At 38.3% G+C, this 15,462-nt stretch overlaps 1 protein-coding gene across 3 annotated transcripts in view; it reads right to left on the bottom strand.

Moving 5' to 3' along the window:
- RASSF6 (Ras association domain family member 6) overlaps window positions 1–15,216 on the bottom strand; it is a 48,512-nt gene extending 33,296 nt beyond the window's left edge. The window contains exons 1-2 of one of the 3 annotated variants that reach the window (XM_010359001.2): window positions 15,025–15,216; window positions 6,290–6,388 (exon numbers count right to left, since the gene is read on the bottom strand). In XM_010359001.2, coding sequence (XP_010357303.1) covers window positions 6,290–6,388; window positions 15,025–15,086 — 161 coding nt within the window. In that variant the 5' untranslated portion in view covers window positions 15,087–15,216. Of the gene's footprint in view, window positions 1–6,289; window positions 6,389–14,873 lie in introns of all 3 variants that reach the window. The other 2 variants (XM_010359002.2, XM_030923850.1) reach the window with 2 other exon arrangements.
- Window positions 15,217–15,462: the final 246 nt, after the last annotated feature.

Here is a 15,462-nt window from a genome sequence, read left to right as displayed (position 1 = left end):
TTTGCCAAGACAAATAATCATTCCATATTACTGATGTCTGCAAACAGAAGCAGAATTTTCCAAACCCATTTTATCCTTTATTCCTGTCCATTTGAATCCTGGAATTAAAATTACAAATTTTGGCTCCTTTTTCATAAACAGCCATGGTACCAGGTCTTTTTGCTTTTGGCTTCATCTCCTGGTTCAAATGATGAAGAAAGAATGCTTTTCATTCTTTGCATAGAGACCCTCCTCAGCTAGGAAAGTAGTTTATTCACATTTCCTTTGCAAATGAAGGGATTGAGTTCCAGAGTTTGGAAACTGAGAAATTTGTGGAGAAGTAGACTATCTCGATTGAAGTAAAAAGGCAAACCCTAAATTATCAGGAAGCTCTGAATTCTGTCTCAGTCTTCCGACTTCAAATACCTGAGGAGTTTTCCCTTTTTTCTGCAGCCTCACCAACATATATTATTTTTTGGCTTTTTTATAAAAGCCATTCTGACTGGTGTAAGATAGTATTTCACTGTGGTTTTGACTTGCATTTCTCTGATTAGTGACAATGAGCATTTTTTCATGTTTGTTGGCTGCTTGTATGTCTTCTTTTGAGAAGTGTCTGTCCATGTCTTTTGGCCACTTATACACTGTTGGTGGGAATGTAAATTAGTCCAGTCGCTGCGGAAAGCAGTTTGGAGATTTCTCGAAAATCTAAAAGTGGAACTACCTTTCAACCCAACAATCCCTTTACTGGATATAGACCCAAAGGAAAATAAAACATTCTACCAAAAAGACATATGCACCCCTATGTTTATCACAACACTATTAACAATAGCAAAGACATGGAATCAACCCAGATGCCCATCTGTGCTGGACTGGATAAAGACAATGTGGTACCCAGACACCATGGAATACTCCGCAGGCATAAAAAAATGCAAAATCATGTCCTTTGCAGCAATATGGATGCAGCTGGAGGCTATTATCCTAAGTTAACTAATAGATGATTAGAAAATCAAATATTGCATGTTCTCACTTATAAGTGAGAGTTTAACGCTGGGTACATATAGAAACAAAGATGGGAACAACGGGCACTGGGGACCACTAGATGCAAGAGAGAGGGAAGGGGACAAGGGCTGAAGAACTATCTATTGGGTACCATGCTCACTACTGGGATGATGGGTTTATCCGTACCCCAAACCTCAGCATCATGCAAGATAGAGATGAGGGAATGGAGCAGTTAGGCTATTTAGCTCATATTTGGGTCTTGCTTCCCATTTGCCTGTGGTTTAGCCTTCCATTTCCTGTTTTTCTGAGACAAGTCTTACAGTTTTTTTTTTTTTTTTTTTTTTTTTTTTTTTTTTTTTAAAGCCAGTTGAAAAGTAAACACAGGTGTGCCACACAACACCAATATTATGGGAGCAGATGCAAGCTTGCTGTAAAATTACACCCTTTGTGTATGAACAGATAGGGACTTCTGTGCTTATTGAGAATGAGTACCTTGACTTCACACTCTGATGCCCCTTGCATCCTTGGGAGGGAGACACTATCCTATTTAATGAAGTCTTTCATTTATTGTAGTGATATGCCTTTCGGTCCCTGGATGTTTGGTATTGTTACTAGAGGGTCTGAAACACAACAGGGAGCCAGTGATTCTCAGGGCCATCAACATGAGCAGGAGCCTGAAAATGGGAGCCTTCGTGACACACAGGCTCTTACACTCACTGGCTCTGACTCTGTTCTTCAGTAATGCTGCCATGACTTTCACCACTGGTTATCTTTACATTCCATAATAATAATAATAATAATAATAATAATAATAATAAGCAAACTCCTTGCTGCTATTCAGAGGATCCTCCAAACATTCTCCACACTAAATCTAGAGTATGTAGAATCTATCTAATCATATCATCTGCTTTGTTAACATCTTTAAATGTCTTAAATGTCTTTCCATTTCTTTTGGGATAAAACCCCCACATCCTTATGGCAGGTTAAGTCCTGTTTGGTCTCTCTCCTGCCTTTGTCTTCAGCCTCCGTTCAAGAGACATTTTCCCCGTGTCCTGCACCCCAGCACCCTGGGCACCTTTCACTGGTGGGAACTCTTTGCTCCATGGCCGTAAGAATTTCTGGCAGATTTCCTGCATCAGAAACACTCTCCCACCCACTCTCCTGAACTTTTATAGCTCCCTCTTCACTCAGATCTCTGTAAAAACATTGTTTCTAGGGAAGCCTTCTTGGATCTCTTGTTTAAACTAGGGCTGTATTCTTTCACAGAACTGGGTTCCTTCCCTCAGAATACCTGTCAGTTTGTTTCAGGTCTTTAGACCTATGTGGACCTCAGAGTATGATCCCCAGACCAGCAGCATCTGTACCACCTGGGAACTTAGACATGCAAATATTCACCACACCCTAGAACTCCTGAATCAGAAACTCTGGGGATGGAGCCTAGCAATCTTTCTTTTAAAGAACAATCCAGGTGGTTCTGATAAAGGCTTAGGTTTGAGCTACAGCTTCAGACTGCAAGCTCCATGAGTAGGACAGCTACTTCTTCTTCTCTTTTCTCCCCTCCCCTCCCCTCCCTCCCATCCACTCCCCTCCCCTCCCCTCCTCTCCCCTCCTCTCTCCTTCCCTCCCCTCGTCTCCTCCTCCTCCTTGCCCATGGTATGCTCTCTTAGGGAATACGGTATAGAAAATTTGCACATCCAGAAATTCAAATAAATTCCATATGTGTAATGTATTTCTGGAGTCTGAATTTTGACTTCATTCGACTTTCTATGAGAACATTTTTAGTATATCTTGGGCAGATAAATGATCTCATTATTTTTAAACCTCCTTAATTGATAAAATAGGTAACGACAAAGTAGATCAATTTTACTAGGAATAACCGATTATTGAGTCATATTGATATACTCAATGACTGTTGACCATATATGCTTATTGAAAAATATCAGATATAAAAAAATACTTAATGAATGTCCTTCTTTCACATATCTTGTGATGACGTTATTGACCTTTTTTGCGACAAAATAACAGATGTGATACCCAGTTTCTCATAATAATTGCTTTTCATTTCACTGGATCATCAAACATGAATAATGTGAATTTTTAAAAACAATCCCCATGTGGAAAAAAATTCTAATTTTTTAAGTAGATGCTTCCAAACATGCAGTTAAAATCCTCTATCTCTGGCTTATTTTAAAATTCTAGCTTTCTATACAAATATGTCAGAACAGGCTCTCTTATACTTTAATTAAAGACAGGTATTTAGCCTTCTTCAGGAGAAGATGCTCTCCCCTTAGAAACTTACCTTCAGGACTCACAGGGGCACTCAGTGTTTGCTCCTATTCCTTTGATCAGGAGAAGACCCTGTACATGAAACCTGGGCAAACATTGCCTTCTGGCTCTATTGGTCAGGTAGGAGGCAGCCTCTGGAACACTGGCTCTTTGTGTTTAATTTGTGCTTAGAAGTGCAGGTGGCTGGTTCCTTTGTTTCAACAAAGGTTGCTGGCCAACATGCTTGGAAAAAGAAACTGTTTGGAATAATGCACTTTCTGCTAAAATTTATTACATCATGCTAATTAAACTTATTTACTAAGGACAGGAATGTACATGTACCTTTTGAGCTGCCATTAGAAGAGGCATAGACTGCAAAATTTATGTTAGGTTCCTAAGTAGCAGAAAAAGTCTAATAGGTTCTGAGAGTGAAATGTGATCTGCATTCTAAAACTGGATTTAATCTTCCACATTAATTTTTTTTAAATACATGGTTAGCATTTATTCACCTCTAAAAGTGCCCAGATTTCAGCCTATGACCTAAAGTGAAAATACTTTGAAAGTAACAATAAAAAGCTTTATTTTATTTTATTTTATTTTATTTTATTTTATTTTATTTTATTTTATTTTATTTTTCCACCCAGCTCACTATGTGAAGCAGTGTGCAAGTGACAACTCTGGGCAATAAAACAGCAACTGGAAGCTTTGTCATTCCAGCACAAAGCTAACTAACCTATGCTAATACCCTTTGAACAGGGAAGTTTCTAAACTCAGAATTCTCATCCAGTAGTGGGATAAAAACGTTATGTTGCCTACAGTGCTATTATTAATATCAGGACCTCTTATTTTACTGATCATATGTAATCCTCATGAAATTTGCTGAAGCCAAAATTCTGATTATGAAGATTCTGTTTTATTATTAATTTCCATTCTTTTCATGTAGTTCTGTGCAGGAAAATAAAAATACCTCAATAAATTGTTAATTTTTGTCTTGTTCACCACAACAATGCCTAGTATAGAGAGGGAGCTAAAACACTACTTGCCAAGTGAATAAATGAGTAGGTGTGTTTGCCAGATTTGTGGTATGCTGGATATCACAGTTGGTCAGTGGCATTGTTATAATTTCTGGTGACAGCCTGGCAGAGATTTCCCCCAGCTCCAGGAATTTTGTTTATGTTAGGAGGTCAAAAGTTCTCCGAACTTTAATCCTTTCCTACTGTGAGCATTTGTTCTCAGACTTCAGTATGCATCAGAATCACATGATTCGTTCTGGGGTGAAGCCTAGGGTCTATACTGTGAGCAGGCATCTGATTCAGAAGCAGGTGGTCCATGGACCTCATTTTTAAGAAATGCTTCTTATTCCATCTCAAATGTAATGTGTCCAGGACTGAATTCTGGATCCTCAACTGCAAACCTGCTCCTCCTGTAGCTCCTGCTTCTCCTCATGATTTCACAAAATGTTAACTCCATTTTTCTAGATCAAAATTTTTAGAATGATCCTTGGTTATTCTCTTTCTCTCATACCCCATGTCTAACCCTTCTGGAAATAATCCTATTGTGTTGGTCTTCAAAATATATACAGAATCTGACCATTGTTTTCTGCCTCTACTGCTGCCACCTTGGTTCAAGCCACCTTCATCTCCACCCTGGACTGTCAGCTCCTTGGTAACTTCTCTGTTTCCACTCTTGTCCCCTCTCTACTGTGTTCTTAACACAGCAGCCACACTGATATTGTCACTCATGTGCTCAATATCCTTCCACAGCTTCTCATCTTATTTAGTGGGAAATACCAAGCCTCATGATGGCCTATCAAACCCTACATGTTCTGCGCCCATTTGGCCTCATCTTCTCCTGCTGTCTTTCTACTTCCATTTCCCCACACTGTCCTCCCTGACCCTTACAAATACGCATCTGTCTTTGGGCTGCGGAGTTGCCATTCCCCTTGCCTGGAATACCTGTGAAATCTGCATGGCTTGCTTTCTCCCTTTCTGCAGGCTTTTCCTCCAATGCTTCCTCCTCACTGAGGAAGGAACATGCAATCAGAACCATTTCCGCTCTCTATCTCCAGCACTCTTTACTCCATTTCCTCAGCATTTATCTTACATATTGATTGTATCCTGACTTTATGATGTAACCCCATGAAAGTAAGGATTTTGTTTGGTTCATTACTGAATGCTCGGGTCTGAAAAAATATCTGTTCACATTGAGCAGTCAATAAGTGTTTGAGGAATAAGTCAGTGGATCCTTTATCCTTTGCATCATGTCTTTTTCCCACTGCTTATAGTTCATCCTTATCGTCCAGCTGTGGCTTTATTTCTGTATTTGATCATATTTGTTTCCTTCACTTTTCTACTGCCCAGCCCTGCATCATTCACTTCCCCTTCTCTCTATCATTTATTTGGCTTTATTCTTTTTTCCATCCCCCATAAGATTTGGGTCATGTTTCAGTACCACTTGGTTTTGCATGATTTCATTTCCCCTCAGCCCCCAGCCTCTGCTACAGCTTGGCCAGTTTCAGTTTTCATCTTTACTCTTATAGCTTTTAAGCCCCTACTCTATTGTTCCCAAAGCAATGTGAGATATGGTTTGCTGGGTATAAGAAAAGTTGTGGATGTCGGCCATATATTGCATAATCTAATGTCAAGAGGGAACCAGTAAAAATAAAGTGTCATGAAGAGCAAGGGAGGGAGAGGTTAGGACAGGGCATAATGTTTTTGGCCCTGGGGTTAATTCCTTAGAACTATCATTTAGGAGAAGCCTTAGATCTTTCACCTGATGCTGCTCTTCAGTACTATCCCAACTATTAAAACAGTAATGTCACTTTTAATAAAATAAAACCACTGTTAAATAAAATATTAGTGATTGTTCCATGAGAGAATAAATTTGGGAGTCTTTAGGAACATACTTTTTCAACTTCTTATCTAGTATCTCTACTGAGGATTCATGTTATTAATCTTGTTGATCATACATCATGCTTAGAAAACTTTGGTATATTCCACAAATGACTGGTGAGTAGGATAATGTATAATATAAGGTGTGTGGTTACCTGGTTATGAATGTCCTCTCATTAATGAAGATCCAAGAGGGGTACTGATGAACCATCATAGTCATCTTTTCCTCTTTTTTGAGATGGTCTGAGGGTATCCTAAACATGAGAACAATATTAATGATTTGTTCCTATAATGCATTCATAAATTAGTATCTGATTTAAGTTGAGTATTTTGTTGTGTCTCTAGAGTATAAGAATGTTTTAGAAAGTTTTTGAGTAGTATGTCATATATAAGCAAAAATACAGAAAAATGTATTATGTAAATGAAAAACTACAGAAACAGTAACTCAAGACAAGGATGGACTAAACAATTTGGTAAGTCTGTTTTAGACATATTTCTAGCAAAATAAATATGACTCTATTGATTTATGTAATTCTGTATAAGGGATCATATTCCTTCTTTTGCACTAACTCACCCAAACTGGCTGAACCTTGCCCCAGTCAGCAGAACACAACTGCAATTCTAGGCAGCTAAAATCAAGCTCTGACTTGAAGAGTTGATTAGATATGATGTAATTCAAGTCTCCTTCCGGCTCTGGAAACTGTGGTCAGATGTGAATAATCTCCTCCTTTATATGTTCATATGAATGGCATTAGGGTGTGACCAGAGATGTAAAGTATAATCTTTTCTGATCATTCTATTTTGCAAAAATTGAATATTCAGTTGTCATGGCTCCAAGCCTATAAGATTTTAGGGGGTATAACCAGAATAAAAAGATGGACAAGAGAGCGTGCAGTTTTCTTTTTTTTTAAAAATGGTGTGTGTGTGGGGTGGTGGATTTCCTCCTTTTCCTTTCACATCAGGTTATTTGGGTTGGGTAAGATGAATAAAAATTAGGAATTTTTATGCCCCAACTCTTCAGAATACCAGGAAAAAAAAAAAAAAAGAAAACAGGAAAGCTATTCTTCTCTTCTCATAAAATCTCTGATGCATCTTTTTCCTTACAGCATGTTGTTGAACTCATTAGGTCCTTTGTTACAGTTTTCAGGATGAATGCTTGGCTGGAGTCTCATTTTAGGCTTTTATGATTCTGATCATCCCATCACCTATTTGGTCACAAACCATCCTGATATCTTTCTTAATAAATACAGCCCAAGTCCCTTAACCTGGCTTTCAGGCTTTCTTCAATTCCACCCAAACCTACCTTTCCAAGCTCCAAATTGAAACATTTCTTCAACACCAGGCCTTGTAATCTAACGAAATTTCATGTCATTGAGTCTCTTCTCACCAATTCCCCTGGCAGCAGAGGGCCCTCCTCACTGCAGCTCCAGATATCTGGTCCCTTTTAGTCCCCAGTGGGACATCTTTAAGTCTCCCCATGACCTTTGAATCCACACTGTTGTCATCACTCTGCTTTCTACCTGTATTGTCATTATTGATTTATACCTTACTTTCTTTTCTATTGCTATCTTCTTGCTCAAAGAATGGTGCTTCTCTAGTTGGAAATGGCATACTCTGATAGCACATCATTGGCAGGTCTCATGCAGGACACCTGAAGGACTCATGCCAGAGAGACAGAAGCTTAGTCTCCAGGCAAAGTAATTCTATATGTCAGAAGCCACATGGGCATTTTATGCTGCCTTGGGGACACAGACACAACATGCTCCATGAGCCCAATGAATCCCAGTTACTCATTCACAGGATTTGGTCTGGGCAATTTGGTTATACAGGTTACACAGGTTACTCCAGCTTCTAAAACTTCAGTTTTGCCCCTGGATTTTGTCATTCTAATAACCCACCAAAAGGGTTTTTAATGTCCCCTAATGAGATCCCCCAGTGATGACCCTGGGGCCCAAACACTTCCTTCTTCCTCCTGGACCCAGATTATTCATCATATATTCCTTTAATTTAGCCCTACCTCCACTTCTCCACCCATGTTCCAAGAGCCTATACCTTGCCAGAGTTCACTTCTCTCCTCATTGCTTCACTTCTTAGCAGCATTTGACAAGATTGATTTTCCTACCTTTTACAACATTTTCCTCTTGACGCTTTTGAGACAAACCATGAAAAACAATCATCTTGCTCTATTTTCCTGCTATCTCACAGGCCTCAACACTAGTCTCCTTTGCTGACTCCTCCTTTACATGATCACTAAATACTGGCTTGTTTGAGTGTCCATTCTCAGCCATCCTTTCTTGTCTATCTATACATTCTTTCAGGTAATCTAATCCGTCTCCAGCCCATAATCTCTGCTGAGCTCCAGGCGCATGTCACCACCTACCTAATCTCTACTTAGATGGGTACCAGGCATCTCAATATCTACACGACTGAAACAGAACCACTGACTTTCTCCCACGCTCTAGAATTTCCTCCTCCACAATTCTTTCCCATCTAGGCATCAAAACTAATATTTAGTCTCATTTTTTTCCTCTTTCACAATAAGCTGAATTCAATCCAAAAGTAAGTCCTATTCAATGTACCACTAACATAATCCAAATTCGAAAGCTTTGATTTCCACTACTACTACCCTAAGCCAAGTCACCATAATCTTTTCCCTGGATTATTGTGTCAGTCTACTAAAGGGCCTCCTTCTGCTGCAGTCTGAATGTTTGTATCCCCACAAAACTTACAAGTTGAAACTTAATCACCAATGCAATAGTATTAACAGGTGAGGATTTTGGGAGGTGATTAGGTCATGATAGTGAGGATCATGAACGTGATTAGTACCCTTATAAAAGAGAACTCAGAAGCTGCCTGGACCCTTTCACCATGTCAGAGCGTAGAAAGAAGGCCATCTAAGAACCAGACAGCTTGCTCCCCTCACCAGACACTGGGGTTATTTGGAACTGAAGAACCACTGATAGCAGCTTCTTATAATCAAATCATTGCAGTGGCTTTCCAACTGGCTCACTCTTTATTTGCATTCATAAGAAATATCAAAGATATCATTAAAGAGGGCAAATAATTGCAATGTAGTTACAGTGACAAACTTGTGATCTATGCTGAAGTAACTCACAGCCACCTTCAGAAGACTTCAGAAGATGTGATGAAAGGATTTCCAAGGCTCTTACATTATTCTCAGACTTTAGGAAGGAAGACAGTTGAATATAATTTAATGTAAGAAAGTAAAAACAGGATAAAATTTTCATTCATAGGCAGCATATAATATTTGAGTAGGAAATAATATTGTTCTTGTCTGATCTAAAAATTGGGTAAATAAAATATTCAAACGGTTTAAATATCTGAAAGGTAAGAATATGATTTGGTAAAACTCTTATTGTTAGTATTAACAGTGAAGTGAAATACAAAAGTTAGCTAGGTGTGGTGGCACACACTTGTAATCCCAGCTACTTGGGAGGCTGAGGCCCGAGAACTGCTTAAACCTGGGAGACGGAGGTTGCAGTGAGCCAAGATTGCATAATTGCACTCCAGCCTGGGCAATAGAGTGAGACTCTGTCTCAAAAAAAAAAAAAAAAAGAAAAGAAAAGAAAAGAAAAAATAAAGAACAAACCGAACAAACCAAACAATGAAGCAAGGCATAGATCTATGAATTCAAATAGTTTTTCATGCTCATCTTCCCATTCCCATTCACCATGATGCATAGCAAATTAAAACCTGCTACGGCCCTTGTGAAAATCTTCTAAATTATAAAGGCTTGGTAGATATAAGCATCTGAGCAAGTTTTCTCAAAGACTTAAGAGGAGAATAACAGAGAAGTCATGAATAGCAAAGAGGAAGAGAATTTATGAAGAAAGAAAAAATTACAGGTCTAAAAGCCTGGAGGACTTACTTGGGATGTTCAGCTATTTTGGTAAAACATAATAAACTAAAACTTGAGGAGGAAGATGGTTGTTACAAATCTATGTAGGCCCTGGAGCCAAAGATTATTGACTTAGATTGTGTGTACAATAAGATCATTATTTAATGAGTTTGGTTATTTACTTTTTCATTGTGTCCAGAAACAACGAAGCTGGAGAGACAGGGAATTAGATAGGTCAGCAATTAAGTCCTGGAGAAATGAACAGCACTAGAAGTCCTAGGAGAGGTAGAATTGGTCTGAGCAGGCCAAAGAGATCTGGAGCCTGAGGAGGCAGTGTTGGGCAGCATCAGCCTTCCAGCAACGCTGGAACGTGGTTCACCTCCCCTGGCTCTGCATTCCTGCCTAGAGGTGGGCTTGCCTGGGCTTACCAGTTGCCTTGTGACCAGAATGAGGCCAGAGGACAGGAAGTGAACTCTAGCACAAGTTAAATCAAATGGGTCAGTCATTTAAAGCAACTTCCTGTTATCCAAGCATGAGTTAATTAAATGGTTACATGTCTAAAAGTGGAAAATTTGGTTCATTCATTTGTAAATTCAACAAGTATTTCGGGAGTTCCTTCTCTGCACTTGCTACCATGCTAGGCACAGAAAGTATAGCGTGTATCTATATCTATAGCCTCTTATTTTTGAGGCCACAAGGTGCACAAAGTGTCACAATGTTCATGATTTTACAAAGAACTTATATACATATATGTATGTATATACACACACATATATATGTAAATATATACAGGTGCTAACTTCCCTGTATTTCCCAGCCAAAGACAATTTCTCTTGCTTCTGAAATTTCACAGGAACTTTTCTGTAGCTTTCTAATTACTTATTGCTCTCTCTCTCTAACCATATTTTATTTTACTTAATTTGACTACTAGGTCCTTTAGAACACAATTATTGCTATTTCATTTCTGTGTCTTCTTACTAAAGTGAGTGAATATATGCAGGCATATAGATAAAACGTACACAAAATATTGAATACATCCAACATACAGAGAAGTACGTTATAATATTAACGGCAAAATTAAGAGCTAAGACATTATGTGTGATAATTATTTCTTTTTTTAATTTTGTATGTACTTTCTAAATCATATACAAGGAATATATGTTACATCTCTCTCACCCGCGTCCCCAGTAAAAGCTACTTAAAAAAAGAACAGAAAGTATCGCACTAGACTAGCAAGTGTGTATTTCAATTATGAGATAAGACTATATTAAGGGCTGTACACATGGAGAGTCTTTTTAATAAAATATTGTTTCAGCTTGAAGAAGCAATCATGAAGTTGTTTTCCCAAAGTTATGACTTGGAAACTTGGAGTAGAGAAGAGCAGAGTTATATGCAATTACATCACTTCAAGAAAATGAGACAAAACAACTATAATTCCATCCAGTATCTAGATCTCTAAGAAAAGGAGAAGAGTTAACAAAGTGATGGTTTCTGGGAAGCATTTGGCTCCATATTTTTTCTTAAAATGTGCTTTATTTGCAGAGACAGTAAAAGTCAAGAGTTGGCATATACAAACTATCACTTGATTAAGTTATATTATTGCAGTCAGCAATTGTTGGTTTTGAGATAGAAATAATGTATTATAATCATTTAATCTAAGAGAGGACTAAGCAGAATATGAATCAAACACACTTCTATGTGAGCATGCCACTGCCCTCAGTTCAAGTGGAATCTAATTGGAAATGCCAAACCTTTACTCTTCTATTGTATATTTACATGGTACCAATGTCATGAATTTTATTCTGCTCAAGGTGCCCTCAGGGAGATAAAGAAAGCAGGAACAGTCAGAGAAGCAAATTTGTATTAATGCACTTAAGACATCTTGCCACCACTGGGTCTGGGAGGAGCTGCTCAGTCTGCCAACAGCATCTTCTGGAATTACTGGTGTGGTGGAGCTCAAGGATTTTCTGCTTCACCTGAGCTTCCCAGTAGAAATTCTTAGGTTGACTTCACAAAGATCACGACTCATTTTTCCTGTTTGTCTGTTGGCTGCAAAAGAATCGACACTCTCTCTTCTTAAGCTCCTTTCCTAGGCTCTGGGTAATGATGAAGTTTTCCTTTAAGATAACACCCTTATTACTTAAATAGGAGACACTTCATGTTCAACTCCTAAAAGCAGTGGTATTAGTTAAGTTTGGTTGTTGAGATTATGTTATGAAAGTGATGAAAACACTATAACTGATGATAATTTTAAAGACACAAATTAATTTTTGCAACAGAACAACTCTCTAACTTTAGTGTAAAGGGAAAATATTCAGAATTCCTTTCTCAGAGGTTGTATTTTCAAATGGCCTATACTTGAATATTTTAAAAATCTAAGCTTTTATATGAAGTCCATGTATCTCTAGTAACTGTGAATTCTCCACCCACGTTGTTATCAATGAATCTATATAAGCAAATGGACTGTTGGCATTGGGTTTCTATTTCAGTTAAAAGTATAAGATGTTTCTTTTTTAGGAAATTAAAAGAAGAATCAGGTGTAGAACTTTTAATTACATGCTTAAAAGACTGTTACATACATATTACACTATTTTGAATATAACTGAAAAGGTTAATTTTTTCTTAATCATTGCGGGGTCTCTCTCTGTCACTCTTTTCTCTCTTTCTTTCTCTCTCTCTCTGATTGAACAAAATATTTAATAGTTTATAATAAAATGTTATACAGGTGAGAAATAGTAGAATAAATGTAAACTCAACACAATATTCTAATGTATAGATATAAAGTTTACATCTATCTATCTATCTATCTATCTATCTATCTATCCATCCAGATTTTAACTAGGAAGACTTACATCCAGTTATGGTTAAATAGATTAATCTCAAATGAATTTCAAATATAGTTAAATAAATTTATCTCAATTGGCGCTACTATTCTTTATTTAGACATGTGCCTATTAATAAATATAAAGGCAAATAACATGGTTTAAGGATGTATAACAATATGTAAATTCAGCATAAAAGTATATTTCCTCTTTGGAAAGTGTTTAGTGAATATTGGAGCCCTAACTTATTCTAATTCAATTTGATTCCTTTATAAGTTTTTAGCTAAACCATACTAAACACAATCAGACCCCAGAGGGCAGTAACATGTAAACTTCAGTTAGGTTGGCTCTAGAATTCTATCCACAATTCTCCAGTCAATATCTAATTATAAATACACAGAAGAATTTCAACTCTGCAATTTGAAAAAAGAATCCATTAGAACACTGATGATATTAAGTTAGGGTATACTGCAAACTCTTTGTTTTACTTAAGAAAATAACAAGATAAAAATGACATCAATGGAAATTACTAGTCATAGATACTAAGTTGGTCCCCTCAAGAAAATTAGCAACATTAATAACTAACAACATTGACAAAAGTGCTGTTTAAGTAAAACCTCATAAAATAAAGCTACTTTCCTGTAATTTAAGCTTAAGAGGTAGAGACTGACAAATACAAGTATTATTCTTTCATGTCTCTTGTCCATCACCACAAATTAAAAACATCACTTCAATACAAAAAATTCAATATGTGCTGAAATATAAAGACATGGATTATATGATCTAAATTGATGAAAGTTATTCAAAAGCAGTCTCCTTTATAAAACCCAAATGGGATGAATTCCACAATATGAGATTGTGTGTAACTCTCTTACTCTAAAATTCTGTTTTCTTTTTAGGAACAACAGATTAATATAAATGTGAGTTTTTCAAAAGAAAAGTGATTGAGTAGCAAATATATCTGAATTTGTCACCACATACTCTATCTGAAAAATGGAAAGAAGCCAGGTCATTTCGTTCCTGCCCAGAGATATGATCCTAGCACACCTGTCACCTGCTTGCCTGTCTTGGACCCACTCTCTGGGAACCAGTTCAATTCCAGCATCCTAATACACACTGTCTGGTCTCCCTAGTTCAGCTTGCCCTCCCTAACAATGGCCCCTTTGGCAGAGCAGCTTATTCTTAATGCTAACAGGAGGTACCACTTACAGAACACTTGCTGAGTGTTCAGTTCCCATCAAAGAAAGCCCTGTGGGGCAGATCCTTTGATCATGCTTGTTTTATAGACAAACTTTTGGGGCTTAGGTTAAGAAACTTTCGAAGGGGCAAACTAATAAAGTGGCAAAGCCAAGCTTTGAACCTACCACTCTCCTGCTTCAGAATTCATATCCTTAACTCATGGACTCCCATTTAATTATTTGTTTATTCTTTCATTGTTTGGTGAAAGCGTATATTAAAAATTCTATTTTTTTTTTTTTTGTGGGGTGGGGGTCATGCTTTCTGTCACTTTGCAGAAACAAATAAAAGTTTAGCTGAACCCTCAGTTAAGATCTTTCCAGTGTGATGATTCAACACCATATTCTAACCATAAGGATACTCAGAGGAAGGAGGATGCCATCCAGAAGTCTAGCATCTTTGTAAGGCACGATTTTTGCTAGGTAAAATGGCTCATTTTAAGGCATTTTAAGGATTTTTGCTAGGTAAAATGGCTCATTTAATGGCATTTTAAGGCATCTTTGTAAGGCATGATTTTTGCCAGGTAAATGGCTCATTGAACTAAAGGGAGGAGGGGTCCTGTGGTCACATTTACCTCCAAGCCCTTCTCTGCACCCTTTTCCTTCCTTCCTTCCCCTCTCTCCCTCCCACCCTGCAAGCTTACCTTGGTTAGGAAAGCACATTCTGAGAAAATCAAAAGGAAAAGTGATGTGCGCGATTCAGGCCGCTATGACACACACACACTTAACTTTGCAGCCTATGGATTCTGCTTTCTAATAACTTGCCCTCAACCTGACCCCAGAGAGTGGATTAGAAAGTTCTTTCCCCTACCCCCATTTTCACCTGTTATTCACACTGTGAGCAGGAGGAGCCTTTTCACCCTCGCTGTTGGGCTGAACTTGCTCCGCGGTTTGTTCTTGGCTGGGTCAGGAACTCTGGTAGAGGGAAACAAGTGCCCTGTCTCTGCCGGGCTGGGACTTCGCGAGTCACTCACCTGTAGGGGAGGTCCGAGGTCCGCGCGGGCTCAGGGGCGGCGCGTGTCTCCTGCCAGAGCATGGCTCGGCCGGGAGCGTGCAGTGCCCCCCACGCGATCAGCGATCCTAGAGCCCAAGGAGCTGTTAATTATTTCTTCTTTTCGCCACAGCAGGGAAGTGTAAGAAACCTGAGCCACTCCCTGTGCCTCAGTGCATGTTGGGAGTGTTTACTTTCTTTCTTAGGAACAGCTGATAGGTACAATCCTTTGCTCTCTGCCACACTTCTTGAGAAATGAATGGACATTCTAGTTAACGCTTTAACCACGGGATTTGACTGATGCTAATCTCTATTCTCCAGTCCACCCAGAATGTAGGTAATTGGTCTGTGAGAAATGACACCAACCAACACTGAACGCCATTATTCATGTCTTTCTTTTTAAGATTTTTCTTTTCCAATT

The sequence above is a fragment of the Rhinopithecus roxellana genome, chromosome 2 (genome assembly GCF_007565055.1).
Source record: "Rhinopithecus roxellana isolate Shanxi Qingling chromosome 2, ASM756505v1, whole genome shotgun sequence".
Classification (NCBI taxonomy): domain Eukaryota; kingdom Metazoa; phylum Chordata; class Mammalia; order Primates; family Cercopithecidae; genus Rhinopithecus; species Rhinopithecus roxellana.
This window is presented reverse-complemented; position numbering and strand designations above follow the sequence as displayed.